This window comes from Hippoglossus stenolepis, chromosome 3 (genome assembly GCF_022539355.2).
Source record: "Hippoglossus stenolepis isolate QCI-W04-F060 chromosome 3, HSTE1.2, whole genome shotgun sequence".
Taxonomy (NCBI): Eukaryota; Metazoa; Chordata; class Actinopteri; order Pleuronectiformes; family Pleuronectidae; genus Hippoglossus; species Hippoglossus stenolepis.
Genome location: NC_061485.1, coordinates 9680124 through 9706987, shown reverse-complemented (window position 1 = coordinate 9706987; position 26864 = coordinate 9680124). Strand labels below are relative to the sequence as shown.

The 26864-nt window shown below is 41.6% G+C and overlaps 1 protein-coding gene across 4 annotated transcripts in view; it reads left to right on the top strand.

Annotated features, from left to right (window-relative positions):
• Positions 1-26864, top strand: part of tox2 (TOX high mobility group box family member 2) — a 111153-nt gene that overhangs the window by 72520 nt on the left and 11769 nt on the right. For 3 of the 4 annotated variants that reach the window (XM_035153053.2, XM_035153052.2, XM_035153050.2), the window contains 2 exons: positions 10158-10433; positions 25524-25793. In XM_035153053.2, the coding sequence (XP_035008944.1) occupies positions 10158-10433; positions 25524-25793 (546 nt within the window). The remainder of the gene's footprint in view (positions 1-10157; positions 10434-25523; positions 25794-26864) is intronic. The other variant, XM_035153054.2, reaches the window with a different exon arrangement.

The following is a 26864-nucleotide window of genomic DNA, read 5'->3' as shown; positions in this document are numbered from 1 at the left end:
GCCAAAATATTTCTATAGCTGTTCGCTGACGAAGCAGGGTGCGGAGACAAAGCAAAAAGATGTGCAGGCATATTTGTCGCGGCAGCAGAAAGATGGAAAGCTCTCTCCCCGTGGCCTTTTTACAGTCATTTGGAACCCCCCCCCACCCCACCTCACTCTCCTCGCATGCTCTCGCCCCGTTTTAAAAGCCCTCTGTTTGAAATACTCATCTGACATGGCACCATGTATAAATGCACAGCTGTATATTTGTGTAAGGCCCTCTCGCTGCCAAGCTGTCCATCCCCCTGTTGCCCCAGGTGATCAGATGAAACTAATGGCAACCTTAATGTGTTTGTCTAGGCCTTTCACCCCACTGGAGAGAATGATGAGAGACCAAACACTCGCTCTTGTGCCAGATCCCATGCCAGACTAATATAAGAGAAACAAAATGGCCTGTCTCTGTTTAGCCTTCTCACGGCCACAGAGATGTTCTTTTACACAAAATAAAAGTTTGCATTTGACAGCTTTTCCTTCATAGCTGGGAAAAGGAGTCATTAGAGAAGAAAATGATCCATTGAATTAAGATCCGCGAGCAAAAGTACTTGGTTAATTATTGATGCTGTATCTTCAAGGTATAAAACCCTGAGCCGACATCAATCCATGTAGACTTATTTCCTCTGCTCAGAGAAAGTTGAAATGAGGTGATATAATATTTCTTATTAAACTGGTTAAGTGATGCACGGCTAAGATATTGGTACAAAGCCTTTAGCAAATTGCTTTTACAGTATAATTGTACATTACACTTGTATATTTGTGTGTCGGTTTTTTATCATCCAGAGGAACATAGGTTAGACAATACAGAACTAGAAATAGACAAGTGGAAGTAATTTATTCAGGGCTGCCTGTGCCTTACTTGCCTCGATGCTGGTGAAGCCACCTAGCAGGTATTTGTATTTGAATTAACAGTAGTAAAAGGCTCACTTATGCTACAATTGTATATGAAAAGAATTATGTCCGTTTCAAACGATCTAACCGTCACTACCCACATATTCCATGCGTTCTTTACGTTGTTGGTTGTTCAGCAATACATCCAATAGAGGGCAGCACTTGCAGATGGTGGAGGAATTGTGATAATGTTAAGAAAAAGGCAGAAGCGGCTGTTTGTCCATGATAAATTTCTTCCTTTTGTATTATAGTTGTGTCGCTCGAAGTATTGGCTACACTGCCCTTCAAGATTCCCTGTGGTGCCGCCCGGTGTCGTCTGTTTCGTCCGTATCCGTTAGCTTTCGGAAGACGTGCAGAAATACTGACAAAGTTAACGCAGAGTACGGACAGAAGGCTCCGCCCATTTCCAGATCTGGCATCGAGCATAAATTAGCCTTATGGGAATATCGTTCATAGTGAAGGTATTTGGTCAAATGAAAGTACAAAACCATTTAGAGTACAGACATGATACTAATTGTCCGCACCAAGATTCATTGAGTCAACGTTGAGTCATTCATAGGATGTCAATAAAAGTCTGACAAATTGTCTGATTGACAGACCAACGTTCCTACCACTGCTTAAAATAACAGAAATGTTGCCCATTTCCCTGCACTTGTTGGGATGTAACTCCAACATAGTTGTAGATATGCTGCGATGGTGGAGCCCGCTCTGTGGACACTCTCTGTATTGCATCAAGTATGAGTTGCAGTTCAGAGCTCTAGTGAGAGACAGGGAGGTTCATTGACGCTGGAGAGCTGTCTCCTCCACTCCCCTCCATTCCCCACCAGCCTCTTATTAACAATGGCACCGAGAGTACGAGGGTCCAGATGTTAGTCTCCCGCTCCCACCAGCTGTGCCAGCCTCCAATGCACAGCCTCATTGACTCCGAACCAGGGAGGGGAGACACTTAAGAACACACTGACACCGCACACACACACACACACACACACACACACACACACACACACACACACACACACACACACACACACACACACACACACACACACTGAGAGAGAACAGACAGTCTCTTAAAGTTGTTTTTTGTTTTAAAAAGAAAATCCGACGTACGTAAAGATGTGCACTGAAGGTTTCAATAGGTATAACACTCACACTCCCAGTTTTGTGCACATTTAGCCAACACATTAAACGACACACACACACACTGGCACACAGATGTACATGCACTATCCCCAGCCACGTGCACTTCACACCCTCCTTCCCCTGGTGTAGAGCAGAGTTATTTGTGGGTGACAGGATCCTAACAATTCTCAGAATAATGCACGTTTGTTTGAATGACTGCGCCATCAGCGCTCCCTTTGTTATTGTCAACGTTGTTAGAGTCAGTCGGTACAGATCCACCAGCCCTTTATTGTGCTGCTTCTTTTTGTCCATTTACTTGTTCTTATAACAATAATTAGTTTTTGTCATTCAGACACAGAAGCACCATTGTCCGCATGCTAATAATGATTTGACAGTGACTGAAGGAAAAGTATAGATAACTGAAGAGTCACGGAAAATTTAAAAAAAACGTTGACGGGCGGCTTTTTCTTTTTTTTGGGGGCCTTGTCGAATCTCTGGGCAGCTTTTTTTTTTTTTGTCATGTCAGCAGTAGCGGTGGCTCGTTGTTAAGCCGCGCAGAACAGACAGTGGTGCGCTGATGAGCGGAGTTACAAGGGCCTCCCTCTCCAGGAGACATGGCCGCACTGAGCAGAAGAGACAGAGGGGACTGGGAATAACACTGTATGTCTGCCACTGTAACGTTGTAATCCTAGATTCATCCTGTCAGGCAATAAGTTTGATTATGGTCCTCATTTGAAACGTTGGAGTCATCTCTCCCCCCACCTTCTTTTCTGCTCCTTCCTCTCCATTTTATATACGCCATCCACCCTCCCGCCCCTCATCCTCGCTCCCCCGTCACCCACAGCAGTATCAACATAGCCATCACAATCGCTCGGGATGACTATTGGGAAACCTGAGCTATCTTGTGCACCCGTGGTTTGTTTTCCGACCGCATTAGTGGAGATCGCAGTTGAATTTTCACCGACACCGGGCAGCATCTGCATATCATTAGTGCCGTAAAGGTCCCGCACTCCTCCTGTGCATAAACGGTGCAGAGAATATAATGTCAATAGATGATTATTTATTAAACAATAAAACCTGTTGTTGTTCCACTTTTAAATATTAACCCAGTTGTTTTTCGGTTTCTATTTTCACTCTGGATCTATTTAGATGTTTTGTCCCACATAAATGTTCCGCAATAACAATGTGGTTGTTGTTGTTGTTGCTGACAGCGCTTCTCCATTAGCTTCCTCTCTAGCCAAAATCAAGTGCTATTAGACAGCGAGGAAGAAACAGAGACACACACACACACACACCGAGAGAGAGAAATAGAAAAACAAGAGAGAGGAGGATCTGTGACACATTTCCAGGGAATCAAATTGATAAAGAAAGAAAAAATGGAGGGTAAAAGTAATGTATTATACGCAGGAAAGGCAGTTAACGCCTGGGTACTTGCATCAGTTTGCAGAGTGCAGCGAAAGCGTGCGAGAGACAGACAGAAATGGAGGCACAAGGGAGGTTGTGTTTATTATTTGATAAAGCCTCCCTTATAACCTCAGCATGTTGTGCAATAGCTCTGGCTCTCCTTCAACTCTGTGGTGTGCCACTTCAAATTAGTCGCTTGTGGAGAGGGCCTGCCCCGTCTTTGCAAAATGCATTAGTACGCCACTCAGAGCCTCATACAGCCTAGGGTTAAACACAAATTATATCATTTCTGTCATCCAATCAAATCACACTGACCCATTGACCTGCGAGATGAGTCAAATGCATAATGAAATATGACATGGCACAAAAGCTCTGATTCTAATCTGCTCTGACACGCGATCAGATGAGGATGACCCCCTGACCTTGACTGACAAGTGAGACGAGCGTAGGGAACGGGATACACGGGGGAGAGGAAGGGAAGGAAACATAAAAGAAAAGGGGGGAAATATACCCAATTAGAAAGGCTGTTTTTAGTCAATGGGAGGTTAGTTAGTAATCAGCTCAGTGTCTCGGGTGAAAGGGGCCATTTGTGTCTTTGGACTTCGGACAGTTGGGGCTCACGTTAATTATTCTCTCCATATTTGCCTTCTTGTAATGACAAATATAAAAAGCATCTTCGTCACAGAGCAGAATCATTTCTCCTCACATAGCTGTGGCCGGTGCTGGAGAGATAGCAGCTGGATTTTATTCCCCTCGAGAAGAAAAAAAAGTGTCTTTGACAATAATTTTCATCCATCTCACCCCTTCGCTTCCTCCCCAGCTCTCTCTCTCTCTCTCTCTCCCCCCTGCCACCTCTCTCTCTTCCCACCCTCCCATACCATTCATTCAGCGGACAGAAACCGAGTACACAGGGGTTCAGCATCCCCCCCATCCCCGCCGCCCCCTTTTCATGATTTCCAAACAGTAACATAGTGACGGATAAATAATGCAGCTGGGCTGTTTTACAGAGGGATGAGATGACAGAGGGATGGGTGGGCAGGGGGTGGAGGGGCGATCTGGGGATGTGTAGCAGCGACCAGAACTGCACGGGTACTGTGAAGGTACAGGCCACGGCCGGGGTTGGGTCAGCCAAGGGAGGAAGAGGAGAGAGGAGGTGTAGGGTGGCTGTAACTGGATCTCCAGCCCTCTCGCCCCCCCCTCCCCTCGCTTTGGGGCTGAAGGCTTTGTGGTGTGTTGATACCCTCTGACATGATATTGTAGCAGAAGAACGGGTATGGCTTTAATTAAGCCCGAGCTGATGGAAAGAGATGGATGGATGGAGAGAGAGAGAGAGAAAGAGGAAAGGGAGGAAGAAAAAGGAGGAGTACCAAAAACAAACACTCCAATAAACAGAAATAGCAGCACGGCTCATGCTGTTCAGATTAGTAAGAGATCTGTGGAGTCTGACAGGCACTATTTGCCTCCGCTGTTACGTTAAAACAAGAGCTGTGTGTGTACACTGGTAAACAGGATCATTCATAAATATACAGTGTAATCTTCCTCTGGGAGAACGATGGCGGAGTGAATGAAAATAGATGATTCTCTCAAATTCTCCACGTTCTCCTTGCAAACCGGACTGCGTGGAGAGGGGAGATAACGCGGCCCAACTTTGTCTGTGTGTGCCGAGCGCCGCACAGGAAGGTGTTGGAACCAGGAGTGTCGGAGGTGATGGAAGTGGTAGTGTGTGTGTGTGTGTGTGTGTGTGTGTGTGTGTGTGTGTGTGTGTGTGTGTGTGTGTGTGTGTGTGTGTGTGTGTGTGTGTGTGTGTTGGACTTGAAGCATAAATCACCACTGTGACAAAGCTCTCCAATAGGCAGATAAGTGCACATTAGGAGTAAGGCAGATCTGTCATCGTGTGTCTCGGAGCTGTCGGCCCCGCCCTCTCCCCCGAAAACAAACGCTGACTTGGGTGGAATCCAAACTGGTCTGCATCTGCGTGGCACACGAGCACGTGGCGTGTGCGGCGTGATGTCATGCACGATTATTTGTAATAGGAAATGTGTGTGTGTGTGTGAGTGTGTGTGAGTGTGGGCCACCTGTCAAAATAATGTTTGTCAAATGACGTTAAACTAAGAAAGCAGCAAAAGAAGAGCTGCAGCTAATCGTTCATTTCATCTGCAAATCAATGAACTGTTTGGTGCGTAAAATGTCGGAAAAGTGTGAAATAATGTTTAATTCCAATACGCCAAGCTGATAGAAAATTTAATTGCTCGTTTAGTCCAACAAACAACATTAACATCTCTCAAAATACTCAATACACAGTGATTATAAAAGCAGAAAATCCTCACATTTAGAAAGACTGAAGCAGAAAATGTGGTTGAATAATGCCTACAATCATTAATCGATAATCAATAATATATTCTTTAGTGGTCAATTCAGTTCTAATTACAACAATATGGCAAGAATCGAGCCGTGTTTTACAAATGCTAAGAGGGAAATAACACGAAAAAGGATTATTGCAAATGATATTTGGCAGCCAAGCCTTTAATAGAATGAATAATATGAAATTTCTTATAAATTGGGTTATGTCCTAACGCCAGATTTCTCCAGGCATCACAATATTCTAATAAGAAGAAGAATGTACAGATAATGAGCCATTAGCCACAGTCGTTATCGTCTCCAGAAGGCCTCGGATACTCAGGCAGTGTTACAGAGGGAGGCGGAGATCTGTGCCAAATAAAAAAAAAAAACACGCTGGAAAGCTCCCCAATCAATGTTATTTTCTCTCTCAGTCCCAGACCAACTGTCTATTCATCTGTTTCTTTCAAATGAAAGGTGTGCTGGTATGTAACACTTACAGTGGGGAGATCTGTCTCTTAATTAAAATGTTACAGATTGTGTTTCGCTCGCTGTGCAGACCGAGCATACTGCGTATTGGAAATAATGTTCCCTATAGTGTGCGGTATTGATCAGAGGAGGAAAATAAAGGATTTTTCAGTGAGAAAATAGAATCTGTGTCACGCAGCCTTTTGGTGGGAGTGTTGCCTGGACTGTTGCGAGTAAACCAATGACGAGAACCTCATAGGAGAAAGAAAAAAGAAAAGAAAAGCAAGAAGAGCAGGCTTTTGTTTGAAAAGCCAATTCCATACTAGGACACACGCTGGTCCGTACAATCCATCAAATACATTGTCTTTGTTTGGATTTTACTTTTAAAGGAGGAAAGAGTATACATTAGCCAGAGTGTACATGTGGTTCTGTACATGCAATCTCATTCTGAAAAGAGGCGTATGAATAATTTATCTTGCCACAATCCAACTGGGAACGTCCTTGGTATTTACATTTTATCATCAAGGGCACTGGATGAGCCTTCACAGCAATCTAACACATGACACACACTCAGCTCTCGTCCCCTCCGCGCGATCAGAAGCGACGGACGACACAGAGAAAATGTTTCTGTAGCTTGGATATATATTTATAAACCGAGCAAACAAAAAAAAGGGTTGATGAACATGCTCGATGATGACTAAGCGTGGCGGGATTTAGATTACACAGTGGTCACCCGCAGCCGCGACGATATGACAGCGACGCACAGGGCTACGAGGACACACGCAGGGGGGTCCGGGGTGGCTGGGCTTGGCCTCGCACAATGGGCTCCAGTGTTTACAGCAGACAATTTAGTTTCCTTCCAACAATTATGAGGGAAATTGAATCTCAGGAAATGTTCGTTTTCTTGTCCATTAGACCAAACAATAACACGGATCCCCACAGGTTTACAAAAAAAACCTCTGTCTTCAAAACAGAGTCCAGAAAATGAATGTCAACGGACTCCGAGGCGAAATCAGGACAGAGTGGATCAAACTGAGGCGATCGCACGTCTGTTTTTTTCATCTGCTGTAAAGTGTAGGAAGATGAAAGTGAGGCGTTAATGCTGAGTCTGTGTGTCTGCATTCTTGCTTCACAATAAAACATTGCTAACGTCCTCTTTTGTGGTTGAATTAAAGAGGGGGTTGCAGGAATTGAAGCTGAATGTAATTTCTCTCATTGCATTTACAGCCTGTGATTGATATTCATTTAAAAGGACACGTTTTAATACTGCTGAAAGCTGAAAAAATGTAATTTACAACGCACATAAAGGCCCAAATCTGTGACCCACATGCAAACAAAAAGCTTATTCCGCCAACATTTGACTGCAACTAAATCTACACTGTTAACGTTTTCTAATGAGGATGGAGGTTTTTTATTTTAAGCAGCGGAAAAATGCTTATTTATCATGAATAAATCTTCCTCTGTGAGTGAGTAGCTTCCTTTAAATCGAAGCTTAAAACATACTTTTATCTTTTTTATGTTATTTTGAGAAGTGCCTTACAAATTAGTAAAGATATGATGATTGTTATCATTAAAAATATTAACAAACTTTTGATTTACACACAAAAACATCTTTACACCAACATTTATAGTGAAACAGGGCTGAGGGAAACAAGGGAGAATAAATGTGCCCTGTATCCTTTCTCCTCTCCTCCATCTCCCCTTGCCCCTTATTTTCTAAAAGTATCTGTTTGAGAGATAAATGACCACTCGGCTCCCGAGGATGACAGCCTACACAAAGATGATATTGAATTGATTTCAGAAATGTTGCCGAAGTGACTGTTTGATGTATACCGCGAGACATGAATCATAAAACTTCTATTAAAAAACCCTTGAATGGCTGACACCAGAATATTATTTGTGATGATTAATTTGACTCAGTCATTACAATGGGAGTCAAGTTGGATCGTCTCAGACAAAATTGCTTTTCATTCCCCCCGTTGGATTTCCCTGCTATTTTTCTTTTCTTCTGTGCAGAACTCTGATCTGATTGGACTCACTGTGTTAGCGTAACAGCAGCCGAATGCAGAGGCTTGACGCTCGTCGTCATTACAGATCACTGAACACCGAGGTTTTTGTTCTGAAATGAGACGTTGAACACTTGAAAGAAAATTACACCTATCGGCTAACAAAAACGACAGATCGGAATTTAAATAGATTACAAAGCTTTAAGAAGAATAGCAGGAAACTGAAAACCTCAGACGACAAGAGGCGAACACAGTTTAACAAATGACTCTTCGTCTCGTCTATCTTGTGCCTCAGAACGGTTATTGTTTAAGGATTAATCCTGTCAGTGGATTTGTAACATGTGTCGTGGCAATTTCTGCAATCCCACTTTGACAACGAGGACCGAGACACAATTCTCTTACAGTATTGTCACACTTTAATGCTCAGAGCATGGTGCATACGACAAAGGTTAGTTTGTAATATGCACACCGATGGGAAGCAGTTCTTTGCCTTTATACATTTGGCTCATCCCTCCCACTCTGGTTGGGGTTGTTACCAAGTCAAAGGTCAGGATCTTCTGATGACATCAAGGCAACAATGCCTTAGTTAAAGCAATCAGGCCAAGATTCATTCAGTTGTACAGGATACAGCATGATCAAGGTTACATTGTATGCGATTCAATCATGATCAATCAAAGGGGAAATTAACATGAACATATTGTGGTCAAAATGTTACATTTCCCTTACACATGATATTGACATCGAGTGTTGTAGAAGTTTGTTTGTGCCGAAGGTTTCATGAATCAGCTCCTGACAAACCGAAGCAGTGGAGGTCAGGATATCTGAGCGTTTCTAAATCTTGCCTTTTACTTTTTGAACAGATGAAGCAAACAGTAGTTAGTACAGCTGTCGTTTGGAGCTTCTCTGCCATAAATATCCTAGAGTGCTCTTTTGTCTTATCTAACACTGAAGCAACAAGGTGTCCTGATATGAGAAAATATTGGAGGCAAACGCCACAACATAAAACAGAGTCAAAGTGTATCATTGCACTTACAGCGTGGCTTTAACAGTGATCCATTTTAAACGTTTGTCGTTCTGTTTCAACAATGACACATAACTTTTAACGGAGCTCAGTGCAGAAGAACAGTTTGTTGGTTCCTGGCAGTGATTTAACTGTCGACAGTTTTTAGCCAAAGAGCTTTTAGCTGCTTTGCTGCAGTTAAATAAACAATATAAACAACAAGCTACACAAAACAGGATGAGCATTGAGAAACGACTCAGCACTATTCAACAATAGACATCAAGTATCTTTCTTAATGGTTAAATATCTGGACAGGTTCTTTTTTACCACTTTAAATTCCCATTAAATAAAAACTGAACAATATCCTCCATGTCCCCTTCCATGTTTACCCATAGATTGTATACAAAGATGGAGGACAACGGATTGCCCCCTGGTGGTCGGCTGCAATTGACGTCATAAACCCCGCCTCCTTCATGTTAGCAGATGGGACGATACAAAAAGTTAGAATACACTTCAAATAATTGTCAATTATTGGAGAAGACACAAATTCATTTTAATTTTGTTAATTGGATGTTTCTTGCAAAAATGAATGTTTTGAGTTTTAATTGACTTCGCTATACTTTTTTAAGGCTGGTGTTGACTTTTTATCAAGTAGCTATATTTTGTTATGTATTTGCTCCTGTTGTGTGATGCCAACGATACAACTGGGAGTTGTATCCCCTGGAAGTGCTCCAGTTAAACTGTTTGGCATAAGCAGGAAATGAATAGATCTTGGCACCAACACTATTCCCAACAATGTTTCCATATGGACTAGAGCCATATAGAAATCAGCTGTGGGTCGAATTATAAACACAACTTCATCTAACCCAACCTTTCTCACTTTCTTCTCTCCTCAGAGCTACACAGGTCAGAGTGGCGGCGGCGGGGGAGGAGGCGGAGGTGGCGGCGGCGGAAATGGGGACGAGGACTACGAGATCCCCCCCATCACTCCACCGAACCACCCGGAGCCCCCTCTTCTTCACCTGATGGAGCACGACTCTACAGGCTACCTCTGCCACTCGCTGCAACACAATGGGCTCATCAACCCGTATTCCTACCCAGAGCTGCCCACACTCATGATGTCGAACATGCTGGCGCAGGACGGCCACCTCGTTTCCAGCCAAATGCCCTCGGTGAGTAGCGTTTTGTGGACTGAGCGGTTTATATGGCGGCGCTGTGGGACCAGAAGTCAAGAAATTAAAACTCATGATTACAGTAAAAAATTAGGACTCAAACTAAACCCCTCTAAGACTTTGAAGGAGTCATTCTTTTTCTATCTGAGAAACTTTTTTTTGCCTCATGTGTTTACAAGCACAAACAATGAGGCAGAAACTGGGTTGCAATTTAGGGCGGAACATATCTAATGACTAAAGATTGGATAAAATAGGCTTTTTGAAATGATTTCCTCGACATTGCAGATAATCCAGAACAGCAATTTGAAGGTAGAAACCTATAGAAACCACAGATTTCTAACACGATACACCTTCTGAGAAAGAAATCGAGAAATGAAGACGGCGGCTAAGTGGGGAACTGAATGATTTTTCTCAGTGGTCCCCATGTCAGCCGTGATGCATGGAGAAAAGGATTGTGGGCAAATCCATCAGCATCATATCTACCTCGACAGCGCGCATCAGTCAGTCCGTCAAGCCTTCCAACATGAATACGCGCTGATTACTCCCTCAGCTCCGCACAGACCTGCTCCTCCGCAAATTAGCATCTCCAAGCTATAATTGCATTCATGAGAACTGCAGGAAATGGAGGAGATTTCTATTACAACAAATGATGTATGTGCAGCGTATGTGAGGAGAACATAATGTAAAGGCTGCAAAAAAGCAAAGCCCTTCTAGTTAGCAGTCATACAGTTGGTTAGCATTTAAGCTGGGTTTTAATCAATGCCTGTTTTTTTGGATCCTGCTTAGGAAGTAAAATGTAAATAATGTAGTTTTTATTTACTGAATAGTTTTCATTTAACATTTGCATAAGATAGTGTCAAATATTTAATATCCCTTTGAAATATGCACAGATGTGGAGGATTTTTATAGATGGGCAATCCCTCGAGTAATGGTCATAACATATGCAAAGATTTTTGTGTTCTAGGGTTTAAAGGTCAGAATTTCACAGCTTCATACTTTACTTGATATTGACTGATATCGTAAACACATACAGAAATGGCTTCGCTCCGCAGCTGCGCCTTTCTGGGGAATTTTATAGATCACCACTATGCAGTTAATAATATATTATAGTATGTTTTATATTGTCCTTTTTTTTAGTCTTATCGTGGATTAACAAGTCAGCAGCGTCCTTTAAGAAAAGAGAATATATTCATATACATTAAATACATAGATTCATTTCAATGTCAAGCGGTATTTATTATAGAGATCAGGACAAACAGTCAGCAAATAGTCCAAATATAACTTGATAAACATCTGAAATATAACATACTATATATTATATATAATGTTGGAATATGCCGGGCTACATATTGGATTCATGTGTCATTTATCTTGATATTCATTTCACATTTCGGTCATGACCTTTACCGTGGAGACAGTGGTTGATTGGCCAGTGTTTCGCTCGGCACTCAGGATATTTGTTACTGCTACCGAGGACCAGAGTCGGTGGTTTTAACAGATTGAATGCTGCAGGTCGTGTGATAAAAATGCATGAGATTTGAAATGTTCGGCTGGCCTACGATCCACATACATTTAAAGGATACGCTGCCGGTGTTTACATCGAGGCGGAGACACAAAAGCAAACATGTTGAAATAAATAAAGCTTTTAAAAATGATGTTTTTTGCAAGTAAACCTCGCAGATCTTGATATTTAAAGATAATTCAATGTTTTCGAACAGGCTGGGAGAGAAGCAGCTCGGCCATATAGGAGGTTCTTTTTCAGCGCTGTGCTTCAACTCCACTGCTAAAAAAAAAGAAAAAAAAGAAAAAACGAAAGCAGCATATAAAGCAAACTCAGAAATTTCTAAATCAAATAGTCTCCCCGGCGAAACTACCAAACCGTAGCAGAGGTTCATTTGTGCTGAGAGCGGAGTGTCTATTAAATCGGTGCCTCACCTTGACACAGTCTGCTGAGCAAAGTAATTAAGCAAACTCTGCAGTTCAAACATGAGATGCTATCATTTTGAATACCTCACTTGACATTTATAGATAAATAACAAGGGTTAATTCCAAATGGAGACTGTTTTGGTGGTTAAAAGATAGAGTGTGAGTGCTGTAGTATGTAGATAGAAGTGGTCTTTTGCTGCTGCGGCTGCGGCTGCTGTTGACATTGTACTGTAAGTGTGTGTCCAAGTGTGTCTATGCATTTCTGTGTCTTCACTATAAACAATATATCTGCTGTTGAAATGGATCCACTACATCTGGAGGTCAGGCCTTATATTCAATCTTGAGCACATTGAAGAAAAAAAAAAAAATCCATTAGGGTTCATCTTTCCTGCATCAGCCATTCTATTGTGGTGCTGCAGTGAGATCTGTTTTCATCAGGCAGATTCAATACGTGAGCTGGGCAATGAAAAGAGCGCAATAGAGTTGGATGAAGAGAGGGAGGATGGAGGGAGGGAGGGAGAGAGAGAGAGAGAGAGGGAGGGAGAGGAGGAGGGAGAGAGTGGGGGAGGCAAGACGAAATTGCAAAGAGGTAACTCTTATTCAAAATGAGAGTACACCAGCAGTTTTCTGTACCTCCTGGATTTCATTATTAGATATTTTAGAGATAATTCAGTTGAGTGAAATGAGGTTATTCTGTCTCCACAAAAGCCTGAGAGCCTCTGGTTTTTAAATGTGTGCCTACACGATTCCAGCGTGAGGACGTCTGAAAGTGCTCCGCTGCAGGTACAACAATATAAACATAAAAATAAATAGGCCGATTATGTAACACAAAAAAGAAAAAAAGAGGATTCAGAGGAGAGCGGTATCTCAGCGGCAGTCGATGATTCTCAGAGAGATGTTCGAGTAGATGGTGTGTGTTTAGTTTGAGGTGACAGGTTGAACCACTGGACTAAATGGTGTTTGGACGGAGATCCATCAGTGGATCTGACACTGAGAAATGACTGTGGAAGCTGTAAATAAAAAAAGATCAAGATTTTCCACTTAGTGAGAAATAAAGAACAGAAAATTATGAAGGATGAGACAGATTGTATTAATCTTTTCTAACAAAGTCCTAAAAATTCAAGGAAAAGAACAAACTGGCAGTGTAATTAAGTACATTTACATAAGTACTATAATTAGGTACAACGTTCAGGTACAACTCAGAGGCAAATATTGTACCTTATAATGCACCATAGCTTTTTCACTTTACAGATTCAGATATAACATATATTCATGTAAATGATGATGTATTATTAAAGTCTACCCAGCACTATATAAAGTAATTGGATGAGTTCCACCTTTACCAGCTGCAACATTAAAGTGACGAGCACATCAATGCTTCAATTCACAGTTATATAATATACATCAATCCGAAATGGGTAGTTTTGCATATTGTGTACTTTTACTTCTTGTACTCTACCTTTATTTAACTGCCGATCGGGTACACATTTTAATACGACTTTTACTTTTACTAGTGAGAACTTCTGAGTTCATCCATCATCATTGGAAACTTGTCTAAAAGCAGAGTCATTAAAGAATATGCTCAGTAAATAACTAAACCAGCTGCAGATGCCAAATGTGGCTGAAACAGGAATAAATAGTGGGACTGTTTCCAGCCACAGATCCGTTTATATTTGCTTTTCTTGTCGGTATTTATAGCAGCACCATGGTGTATGTGGAATGCACAGTTTTTGGACAACACTGGAGGACTGTGGCACGGAGAACTAAAAAAAGCTGTATTAGGCTTCGACTGCAGAGAAAACACTGAATCAATGAATCGATCAGCAGGAAATCTCCAATTAGGACAGTTTTTAAGTCAGTGGTTCATGTGACTTATTTTCTTTGCCTACGATCCCAATATACTGATTATCTTTGTAAACAAATAGGTTGAAAATACCATTCTAGGCAAGTGAAATAATTTCTAACATGTTACCAACCAGATGAAGGCCAAACCAGAGACATGGGGTGGGCGGTGCTTGTTTCATGGTGACATCACAAATCTATGGAAGCCCTGAGAGCTCATTTAAGAGACAGTTTCTGAATACAGGCTGTGTGCACTTCTCTGTTGATTAAGAGCTTTGATACTTTCACTATATTTGTAAGACCCAGGCCTGGTTTCTAATAAAATAAGATGTGGAAATCTTGCTTTCTAAAATAGGGGACCTTTAACTTTCCAACCAGGTTTCTATTTTTTTGTGTTTTTTGATTTCTTTCTCCTCTGCTGACTCTGAAAACCTTAAAAAAAACATAATTCTCTGTTCTCTTTAAATGTTTCTTTTCAATTCATACTTTTTTTCCCCTTACTTTGCTGATGTGCATTGTATTGCGGACTGAAGCCCCTTCTGGCCAAACCTGATATCTTTCAGAGAGCTCTTTTCGCTGACGCTCTGTTGCACTTGGCAGGGCATCTCTCTCTCTCTCTCTCTCTCTCTCTCTCTCTCTCTCTCTCTCTCTCTCCCCCTCTCTCTCCCTCTCTCTCTCTGTTAATGCCCTCACTGTCATAGCATCTACAAGTTCCAAAACACATTAGACATTTAATAGCCGTGCTCAGGTTGCATTGATCTTATCAATACAGCCCAGAAAGATACCCATCTCTGCTCTGGACTCCCAAGCATAGTGTCCTCATTGTTGTATGTCGCCTCTTTGTTTGCACTAAAACTTACCTATTGACAGAATATTTAATTAGCGAATGTATGGATATATTTATATGAGCCCCACACTTTGCATCTGCTGTGTATTTTGAACAGAAAGGCTCCATATTCAATTATGGGGTCTTTAACATTCACGTGACCTGTGCCTGCAACTGGAATAAATTATCTTTGATTACGTTTTTCTTTTTTTCATGTTTCGTCAATGATGCGTGGAACATTAGCGATCATCATAACCGGCTGGAGTGAGATGTTTTGAATATGTAACAGATGATGAATGTATCATAAGCTGGGGGTTGTTATGCATAGAGGCTGTGCATTAGCAGAAAGAGCCATGTGCAGCCTCAGCTCCATCAAACTCCGAAGGTATTATTTGTTATTTCTCCAGAACACACGATGGGAATCTGCCTGAGGAAGGGTCAGTTCACTTGTAATGAGGGTCGTGGCACCCTGAAGATGTGCCAGCTGTATTCATATTCAAATTCATACTCTTAATTTCTTTTGTTGCAACGTTTAAACGGAGGAATTTCCTCACGAGCTCTTTATCTTCAGTTGTTGGGGTTAATTATCAAGTATTAATCCCTCCCTGATTGTCATGTTAAGTTGCGTGGATGCCTGCGTTTCTCCTTTCTCTCCTTTATTTTTCCCCACGAGGTATTAACAGCTCCTGGCAGGTGCTCGCTCTTCAAGCCTGTGTGAATGAAATATGAGCTGCAATGTCAACTGAACTTGTCACAGACAAGCTTTGGTGAATTAATGATAAGAGAGCAGAGGTGTGTTTTAATGTGTTCTCCTTCTGATGGAGGGTCTTAGCAAACGTATTATCGCATACTGTACACCTGCTGGTTTTTGTATAAACATGGAGGAGAGAGAAAAAGGGTGGATAAGAGGATACAGGGATGCATTTGTAGAGAAAATCTTGGACCTAATATTAAGTCTGAAGGATGAATATTATATCAAGCAGACTGTTATCAAGTGAGTGTTCTGAAATATTGTAATTAAATGTGTTTGGACTTTTCCAATATGGACTTTAAATTGCTCTTACCTTTGCCTTTAAAGACTCTCTGCTCTTTGAGGCTTCGCCTTATTCTACACTTTTCATTCAGACGAAGAAAACCTATTTCTCCTTTGAAAGACCTTCATTTTCAGTCATTTTTAAAAAGGATTAGAGCGTCTGTGGGAAATGATGGAATGTCTGTCGCTTTTTTACCACAGTTCAACAAGCCCAGTGATAGAATGGGGCTTGTATTAGTTATTCCAATGTTGATTCAGGCACAGATGATTTTGAATGATCAATGCCTTGTTTGATGGCCTCTTGAAACCTGCAGGAAAAAAAAGGGAGGGCTGTTCTTTAAACTGCTTCCCCCTCTTTCACTTTTTTGTGATTATTTATTTTCAAATTGTCCCCTGGGCTAATGTTCCATTTTGGCATTTCACACCTCCCTCTCCCATAAATGAACCATCACAGCCATAAATCACTGGACAAACAGAGACTTGTGCAAACCCTGAAAGGCTCAGAGATTTATGTAACACATTCATGTTTTCCACTTCCTCATTTTAGTACTCCACTGGTATAGCCTAGCTAATAAAAGGTCCTATTAATATTTCCTGTTGCTTAGCAACGGCAGGCAGCAAGTAATAGCATTCTGTGGAAAAATAGATGACCGATAAGGAAAAATTCAATTCTTTTCTCATCTCCTGGGAGAAAGTGCCTTATTTCTCCGGCAATGTGATATGAAACTGTAGTTGTATATTAAGAAATATCTTAAAGGAAATATAGGTTATTTTTCCAATTTCATCATTTTGGGGGGATTTTTATTGCAGCCTGATGGCAGCTCATCTCTCTTCTCCACCTCGATAAAGTCAATTAACCTATCAGATTAAGCTAATCAGAGGATAAGGTGCCGATTTAATTTCTCTCTTTTTAATCGGAAATCCTAAAGAGACGGTGTTAATAACACAAGCACTGAACTTTAAAGAGAACCGCTCTGTGAGACAAATTGCATTTCATTTATATTGCAGGTGTAATTTAAACTTGCTTTGTGTACGGGCCAGTTTGTGCAACGGGGAGAGCAGAAAAAAACGCTTTTCTAATAACGCTGCTTATCACCCTGATCACAGGTAACAGAAGAGGATCTCTACTGTGACAATTTTCAATTTAGATAATTTATCACATCATATTTCAGAAACAACTGAGATGTGTTATCACACACATGTTGTTGTCATCGTCCTCCTCCATAATGTAGATGTGATCAACTGTGGCATTCAAGCAAAGAACAGAGGCAAAAGAAACAAAGGCAGATTCATCTGCAGCACATACACAGTGTTATGAAGCAGATCCATTGATAAGGGATTTCATATTACACTTAGCCAGGGGCCCCTGCTGAGATTTATCATGCCATGAAATCGTGTCCATATTGCACTGTGCCCTATCTCAACCATCCATCAGCTCATTCTGCTTTCACCACCAGGAATATTTGGCCCTGGTGGCGGTGGTGGAGCCGTCCCATGTCATCTCACTCAGGGACGTCTTCCCTGCTGTGCCGCCAGCCACCAGTTCAACATAACCCCCGCCGCCCGCCAACGTGCACAAGAAAGGCTTGAGCCAGGGTGATTAAAACACTTTGTGAATTCATGTAATGCTGCGACCGTCCGAGACAGAGAGACGTAAGCTGCAGGCAGAATTCACAGGCTGCGTTCGTAGCAGTTCCTGCTAATGAGAATGACGTTTATAGAGATTTAGAGCCCGTTGCAACATCGGTTGGCTGATAAAAATATACGGCCAATATGAGCCTTTCACACACATATCAGCGATTATGTTTTCCAATATGAAAACTGGAAAATGTTACGTTTATTTTCTATACGATTTGGTTGTATTTGTGTTTTATTTTTATTTACATTACATGTCCTCATAAGGGTTTGATAACAACCTCTTAGGAATCATTGCCAAGTTTTTATTAATACATATCCGCCCCCAAAAATCCATATGGCTCAGGCTCTACAGATATTATTAGATGACTGTCGGTTTGAATTTGATACGAGAATTGAAAAGAATGTTGGGTCAAACATCTCGGCAAATACACAAAGTAAGTTTATTTATTATTATTTATTTATATTTTCTGATCTTTCCTTGTTACAACAACACTTTACTGGACCATGCATGTAGATGCGTGCAGTCATCTTGCAGTGTAGTAGACACAGCTGTACAATAAATTCTGGTAAAAACCTGTTCACTTGTTTCATTCTCCTTTTAAAAAGACAGGTTGTTATTTCAAAATCAGCAAAAACAACAGAAATAATGAGCCTCAAACTACCTCACATGAGACATAAGAAACCGTTTGCTGGATACAAATCTACACACATTCACTTGTTTGTTAAGTGACGTCTGTTTAAAGCTGCTGCAGAATACGGTGAAGATAAGTTTCTCTCAGAAATGTGTGAAATCTTTCTCCGGACACATGCAAATCACCTCGTCGTGACCTCACACAGCACATACAGTACCGCGAGCAGCTTTTTGTGTGTGTGCTCTTTCTTGTTGTTGTGTTCATTATTTCTGCATCTACATTCATGTTTTTTTGTTGTTGTTGTTGTGTGGGTGCACGGTCGCACCCTCGCACACAGACACGCGCACGCATATATACACAAAGTGGGTTTGACACGGCAGTCAGGAGTCTCATTAGTGGGAGCAGAGGAGCCTTGCCTTCTGCTGTCAAGATTGTGTGTCCCCACCGCTCCTCACAACCGTCTCCTGCATGTCATGTCAGGCGAGGCTCTGATTCTCTGACGCCGTGCTTTGTGAGGTGAGCTCAGAGACACGCCCGGGCTGAGAGCGAGCGAGAGAGAGAGAGGGGGGAGACAGTAAGGGGGAGAACAAGAGAAAGAGAGAGAGAGAGAGAGAAAGAATAAAAAGGGAAGAGGAACAAGAGAGAGAACTGGAGGGGGGGGAGATAAATAGAGGGGAAGAGAGAGAGAGAGAGAGAGAGAAAATAAAAGCAAAGTAGGTTCTGACATTAGCAGTAATGAGGAACATGGAGGATGGTGCCAAGGGGGACATCATGACATTACTATCTGCAAATCAACCACTGCCTTGTTGCTGCCACAGATTCACTGTGAGAGGCGTTCAGGGTGGTACCGTACTTTACAACCCGGGAACATTAGCTTCTTTGTGCAAACGCTTCCAGCTATCGTTGAACAACAATAGCAACATAATAATACTAATCATAATAATAATAATATTAAGCTACATAATGTACAAACTACAGGAGGGAAATTCCAGTAAAAGGGCCTCTACAATAAAATTTGACCTTTTTTACTCTAACTTTTGTTATGACTTCACTTCTGTATGTCTGCGGATATGTGTGTGTGTGTGTGTGTGTGTGTGTGTGTGTGTGTGTGTGTGTGTGTGTGTGTGTGTGTATTATAAAGTATGTATGGCACAAGTTGAAAGTCATAGTTTTCTGCATTTTATGAAAATGTCAGATGCGTTGGCTCAGAGTCTGTTTGGCTTTGAGAGATGTAGAGATGTAGTGTTAAAGTCCATTTCAACACTTTCGACGTTGTGAGAATAAATTGCCTTTTCTCTCTTTGAAAGTTTCTGTCGAGACTCATAATTATTTCCTCATGCTGCCGCTGCCGCTGCTCTGTAAGGTATTGCTGTTTTTCTGCCAGATTAATTACTTGATCACAGTTCAGCGCTGGAGGTGCAAGAGCAGCCATTTAGCTTCTTTTTTTTTTTCTCGTTTTGACGAGCGTGTAATTGGACCGATTGAAAGTGACCTGATAGTGTCTTGTTTTAGCAACACGGAGCGACTGCCAAGCTAATAAACAAAATGAGGTTTTAATACTGTGTCGCTAAATTCACTTGGCTGAAACTACACCTGGATCCCAGCGTCACGTTACATCTGAATCAAAGTCCCCTTGTCTCATTGCATTACATCAAATGAAGTCATCTTTAAAAAAAACACAAATTCTTAACACACTCAAACATGCAGGCCTCCGCTGCCCATCATATCTCTTTATGTAGCATCTGTCTGATGTCACAAGTAGGCAGAGGCAGCGCTTTGCCTCTGCTTTCATACTTAAGTAGCGTGTGATTCATAAATCCACTCTCTTATTAATTCCCCTCAGCTTGTGTAAATGACCCTCCTGGGTATATATAAGCTTGATAAACCAAAGACATGGTTGAAGGGACAGAGAAGAGAGAGAGAGACAGAGACAGAGAGAGAGAGGAAGGGGAGCGAGGGGTGAGGGCTGGAAGGCTCTTTGAGGAACGGCGTTGTTAGTACTCTGCCCTCAGGGTGAATGAGAAGTAGCTTTGAGGGCTGCGAGGCCCCGGGTTGGCTCCCCCACCTAAAGGCGTGTTTACCACGGCGGCGCTTTTGAAGGATCAGTCTTGTACGCGCCTCTAATTAAAGCTGTCATGGCTGGGTGCCTGCAGGGATAATGTTCTATTATTATAGTCATTTGTTTCAATTAAACGCTGGGTGATTTTACAATAGCAGCCGTGAACCTGTGTGAGTGAGCCATCACTCTAAACAAGATGGTTCCAGTCAAGCAGCGAGCGGAGAGAGGGGAAAGTCTTAAAACTCGCAGGAGCGATTGATCTCCGTGTATTGAGAGAGGGCAGGGAGGGGAAGAGAAAGGGTCGACATGTCGGAGTGAAACACATCAGCAGGTGATGGTAAATACTGGATGAGATCATGCAACGCTGTGTGGGAAAAAAATACTCCATCGCTACCAAGTAAATTCCAGTTTCCATTTACATTTTGAACTATTGACTCCAGTTCTGCAGCCGACTCTGAATTTAAAGAATTGACAAACGCTGAGGAATTATTCCAGATGGGGCTAATAAGTCGAAACAGGAACACAACGTTTATTGATTCCTTAGCGTGGAGAGACGCTTTTATTATGATGCCAGCGCAATAAAGCTTTGCATAGCAATCAAGCTGCTTATTGAAATGATGAAACAGATGCCACTCTTCTATAATCATCATGAGGACAAAGCAAGGTTAGCTGTTTTCACCCTCCTGTGGTATGAATCTCTCCTCTCTCTCCTCGTAGCATGTGCAGGGGCTCTCTCTCTTCTCCCCTCCTCTCATCTCTGTGCTGGTGGTCAAATCCCCTTAGCTAAATCAAATGGTGCAGGCAATTGGAGCGGCCGTGAAACCATTTCAAAGGTAAGGTCAGCAGGAGCAGGGGAACAATGGCTTTGTGATATTCCATCTCGCGCACAATGTGCTACACATAATTGGAAAGCCTTTGTTATTTGACTCCCATTTGACTATGATGTACAAGATGTGAATACAAACACGACAGGCGTAACGGCGGCAGTGGAACACGTTCACACCGAGTTTCCTGGCTTTACATCACAGTTTAGGTGCGCCCGGCTGCTCATCACCAAAAAGCAATATCTTACTGTCCCCTCGCTAACTTTGGAGATGAATTTTGGTACGAAGGTCAAGTGGGATATATATATATTTTATATCTTTTTCTTTTTTTTTCTTTTCGCTCTCTCCATTCCTCTCCTCTTTTTACTTCTCCTCAGGGACCTGACTCTCCCGGGACTTTACAACCAAACAGCTAAATTGCTGCAGGTTTAAGCACAAGAAGGACGATTCCCCACGAGATCTCAGAATCCAAACTTTAGGAATAATCTAAATATTTAAGTTAAGGCCACTACATTGCTCATGTTGGTAGCTTTTGGTCTGTAGCTGTACCAGGAAATTGTCTCCAGTGTGAGTGACTACAGACAGAGAGCAGGGACCAGGCCTCTCCACCCCCCCCTTGACCAGCCCGTTGGATGATACCATTAGGCATTAGCATACTGTACCTATGGCAACCAGCAACCTTTGTCACATCATTTCATAATATTTGTTCAGCAGTCTGTCGCTCTCGCTTTATTTAGATCAGGGCCTGATGGCGCTCCGTGATAACTTCCTGCTCCCTCTGTCGCTCTCAGGTGAACGCAACAACTCAATGCACTCTGGGAAATGTTTCTCTAAAAAAGGGACCTTTGAATGAATATTACAATAAATTATCACAATAGGAGGTTATGAGTAATGAGCACTAGTTGTTTGGGTGTTATGCTTTATATATATAGCTGTTTGTAGTAAGTGAGAAAAGATAATTGATATTTCCAAACGATTCAATTTCTTTGTGCTTGCGTTTATGTGTCTTTTTACAATAGTTAGTTAATGCAACACTTTCAGCTTTTGACTCATACCATAAATGTAATAATAGTTTATTGTTAATATAAGTTAAATATTGACTTGAATAAATCTAACTTTAGGTTGAGATCTATATTATACTTCCTGAAAACTAACCTCTTTGTTAGTTGGGACCGAAAACTCTAATGATGCTATGAAATATGAACATAAATAACAGCAGAAAAATACCAAAAGATGCAAAACAAATCAACAATCCTGCAAAAAAATGTTTGCCCCTCACTATCCTCATCTCCGCCTGCATTTTCTTCCTGCAAGATGAATTGCTATAAACGATATATAGGCGACAATATACGTCTCGAATCAATTAGTAATAGGACCTTAAATAATTTAAGGCTTTTGTTATCCCTGTTATCCCCCGACAACCCAGTACCCACGATGCAATGGTGGCGTGGCACCTTCCGCCTGATGAACTCGGCTTCTGTGCATGTCTCCCTCTTGTTTATATTAAACATGTTGTGGCTCAGATTAAAAGGTGACGATTTTGCCTGGAGGCTGTTGCTATGGAAATGCGCCGGCTATATCTATGATAGGCCATTCATGTTTGATTAATTGCTTTTTCAATGCTTCTTGGTTTGTGAGGAGAGGGCCCTTAAAGAGCAAGTCCATGGAAAATGGAAAATTAATGGATTTCTATTTTTTTTTTTCTCTTTTCCCTTTTCGTTTTTTCTCTCCTCTCTTATATATATTTTTTGCCGTCTTTACCACTGGTTTTCTGCTGGAGCTGTTTCCTCATGTTTTAAGAAGTACAGCGATGGTGTTTTGAATTTTGATTGGAGGTTGGAGATTGCCGTGGATGGGGGGAGGTTACAGCGTGGTTATTTGAAATGCAAAAAGGAATGCCTTTGTTCATGGCAGGCTTTTGTGAGCAGCTGCTGAGGCACAGAATATAATGTCGCGTGAATATTATGAGTTTTCAAAGCAGGCCAGAGCCTCGTACAACATTACTTTGTTGTGCATTTTTATTCTAGGAATCTACTGGGACCAATTATGATTAGAGAGCTGAGCCTTCATCTCTGAACCTCTACTTGTGTTTATCAAGACCTCATATGCTCGGGCCCTTTCAAATTTTTTTTTTGCGAGGCACTAATGTGTAATGTATTATTTAACTCATAAATGTTTAAAAGAGCTAACAAATGCTAGTTCATCACTTTCTGATCCGTAAATTGCCAAACATTCCCATTTATGCCGGCATTAAAAGCATCCTTTGGTCTGCGCTCATGTTGTATCCTGATGAATCTTGAAGAAAAGCTTTTGATGTGGTTATTATTGAAGATCTTATGCGGCTGCTAAAAGCGGCGAGAGTGGGATTCTGTAATCAGTCTGAAGGATGTTCTCTGTGCGAGGGTCAGTCTCCATCTGCGAGCACCAGTTTGGTTTCTGTGCTTTTTAACATGGCGGTAAATTCCAATTTCTCTCCTTCGCACATGGCGAGAATAATATATCTGCAAAGGGGTTGATAGGGTTCCTAATCAATACCATGGATTCAATGATTGCTCTATCAGGTGCTGCAGATTCCTTCAGGCCTCTAAACAAAAATTCATTTTCAGAAGCAGGAGCTGATGTTTTTCTCCCACTTTTAGAAGAAATCAATAGACGTTACGGATTGTACCTTCTGCTGTGAGAGTCAGCTTCATTGAAAATGTATCATTTTAGTTAAGTGGTGATGAGCCTCTGTGTTAAATGCAAGAGTTGTCTAGAGATAACGTTTCCCTGAAGTCTCATACGGAAGCTGAAGAAAAAATCTAATGAACAAAAAAAGAGGATAGAACTGTAAGTAGATTTTTTTTATAGGTAAAAAAAGTGCAGTCATGTATCGTCAATATAGAAACGTGACTTATAGCTCCTCAATAAATGATTTAACTTATTCTAGTGTGCAATTTGGCAGCGATTTGAAAATGAATTCTCAAATAAGCAACAAATTTGTGTTATTTTTACATTGACGTGTCTCTGCCATGAAGCATCAGTGTAAGTGTTGCTGCCAAAAGGAGCTGTAGTTCTGCAGCGTCTCCTTTTATAAAGGATTGTCAAGTCAAATATCATATGCTAAAGGAAAATGAGACATGAAGCACTGACGCACCTTTCGTCAGCATTTGGAGAATTTGGACCAGCTCTCATCACGTCTGCCACTTCGATACTTCCAGGTCATTTCACTCAGTTAGGAATCTTCCTGAGCAGAAACGTTTCTGGCCCCATTTTAGTTTGAAAACTCCAGGGCTGTGTTTTAGTTTGGATGAGCAGAAACTGAGATGTTTGGAAACAATGATGTTTCAATGTGATGGTGGATCATGATCGTGATCGTGGACTACGATTACAACAAGAATGCGTGATATACAATATGCCTACTCACATACTCCATTAATGTCAATGACTCCTCCATTTCAATTGTCACTGCTGCTCCATTCATCTCTATCAGACATTTTATTATGTATAAATACTTTAAACATTGACCCACCTTTCCATTATGCTATAAACTGTTGCTTCTAATCAATGTTGTAAAGCCATTATTTGAACAATCTGCCATAAATCCTGTGACCAGCCGGATGCGCATTCCTTCCTGTTTACATCGGCACGCATATGCCCAGTGTACGTGATCGGTCGTGTGATACGTGTTTTCAGGCGTGTGAGTATCGACGCTGATTAAAACTGATACGGAGCCAAAACACTCATGTGGACGGAGATCGTTCTTAAACAAAAATCTCGCAGTATGGATGTTGCCTGTGTCTCGCAACAAAACCCAAACAAGACTTTAGAAAACGCTACGTTCTCTAGAGGATCTCAGCGTTTAGGGAGCAAACACTGCCAGTTGTTGTGTTTCTAAAGTGAAGTTGCGGTGAGATGTGTTTGTCGGCTTCACCCGAGATGTTGTATCTTCTTATTTTTACTTTTTTATAGCCATTTTTCTTACACTTCCAAGGTCAGTGCTGAACTCAGGTACCAAACTGATAAACTCTGGCACAAGCTGCTTCTATAGTGTTTGTTACTGTCTGAAGAGAAGACAGTGCCGAGAGGAAAGAGAAGTTTTCTAACCACCGGCCTTGATTTTTTTGGTCTGTCTGGTTTCTAGCAGACATATTTCCCTCTTTGCAACTCATCTCATTTTTTGTAAGATGTTTTTTATTAGCTTTACACCTTTTTGTCAAATTTAATAATGTCATCTCCACTTTCAAATAACTGCATATTTGGCTAATTGGCAAAGGTTTTTTTTGAGCGGAGGAGAAGATAGTAAAGCTGGTGTTCTTCTCTCACCCCAGATGCAGGAGATGGCTTTGCACCACCACCACCAACAGCAACACCGTCACCAGCACCCGGGCGGCGCTCATTACAACCCTGCCCATAACCACCCCCTGATAAACAGCTCACCTCCGATACTGTCCAACCCCATGAGAGCACTGTCCCAGCTGAACTCTCAGGTCAGCCGCAGTGCGCTGCCTCACGGCTCCCCCTCACCTCCCGGAAGTAAATCGGCCACACCCTCCCCCTCGAGCTCCAATCAGGAAGAGGAGACTGATCCTCATGTGAAGGTACTGATGATATAGCGTGTGGCTTGTAGTTGTGGGGTCGCAGGCGCGGGCTCAGCCGGGCTTTTCTGAGATGGTTTGCATGTTAACTGCAGGTGTACTGGTGCTTCTTTTATATGGTTCCCTGGAAAACTCAGACTCCTTAGGAGAGTTCTGCAGGAGCTGGCGGTTAGAACGTTAATATGTTAAAGTAATGTTGTGGTGCAATGTCATATTTGAAAAGAAAATTGCTTTGAGACCTTAAGTTGATGATTTCATTGAATTTTATTACTTTTTTCTTTATTCTGAGCAGCACATTTAATTCAAAAGCAAAATTTAGGAGTCAGAAATTCACACTTTTCTTTTTGTGCAAGTTAATTTCTCTGTCAGACCGATTTAATTTCCAATTACACATGTGACGTGTTCAAAGCCTAATGCATGTTTCTAAGTTAGTTGGCAAACTACAGTATATATTATATATAATGAATAAATATAGTTGCACACACATGAGAGGACATGACATACTTTCCCATGATGCATTTGTCGGAAATGTACATTTTTACATATTTTAATAGTTTGATCATCAACGCAGATGCAAGGCGTTGGCAGTCCTGTGGAATTTTGTTATCCACAGCCTGGTTTGTAACCTACCACTGCTTCATTTAAATCACCCATTCATTTAAATTGGAAGAGAACGATACGTGTTTACTTTCATTTGCTTTATGTAAATCTGGAAAAGTGTTCTCATAAATTGCCCAACAACCGATGTCTCTGTGGATTTGCTTCATTTCTATCAGGGCGAGTGTGAATGAGTGTGTAATTTAATCTGCCACGTCCGCAGTGTTTCATATTCATCTGTGTATTTAAATGATAGGTCGCAGTGATACACTTTAACAAGAAGGGGGATCCTGTACTTTAAAAAATATATTTTCCAGCCTGTACGTCTCTGCCGTGCGTCTCACTGTGCATGTGAATAAAAATGATTACCATCGCTCCTATCAGTAAGTAATTCCATTTGCTCTCTCCAATTCATTCGGAGACCACATCAAAGCCCGGGCAGATACAGCAGGCGATTTAAAATTCCTTTCACCCCTT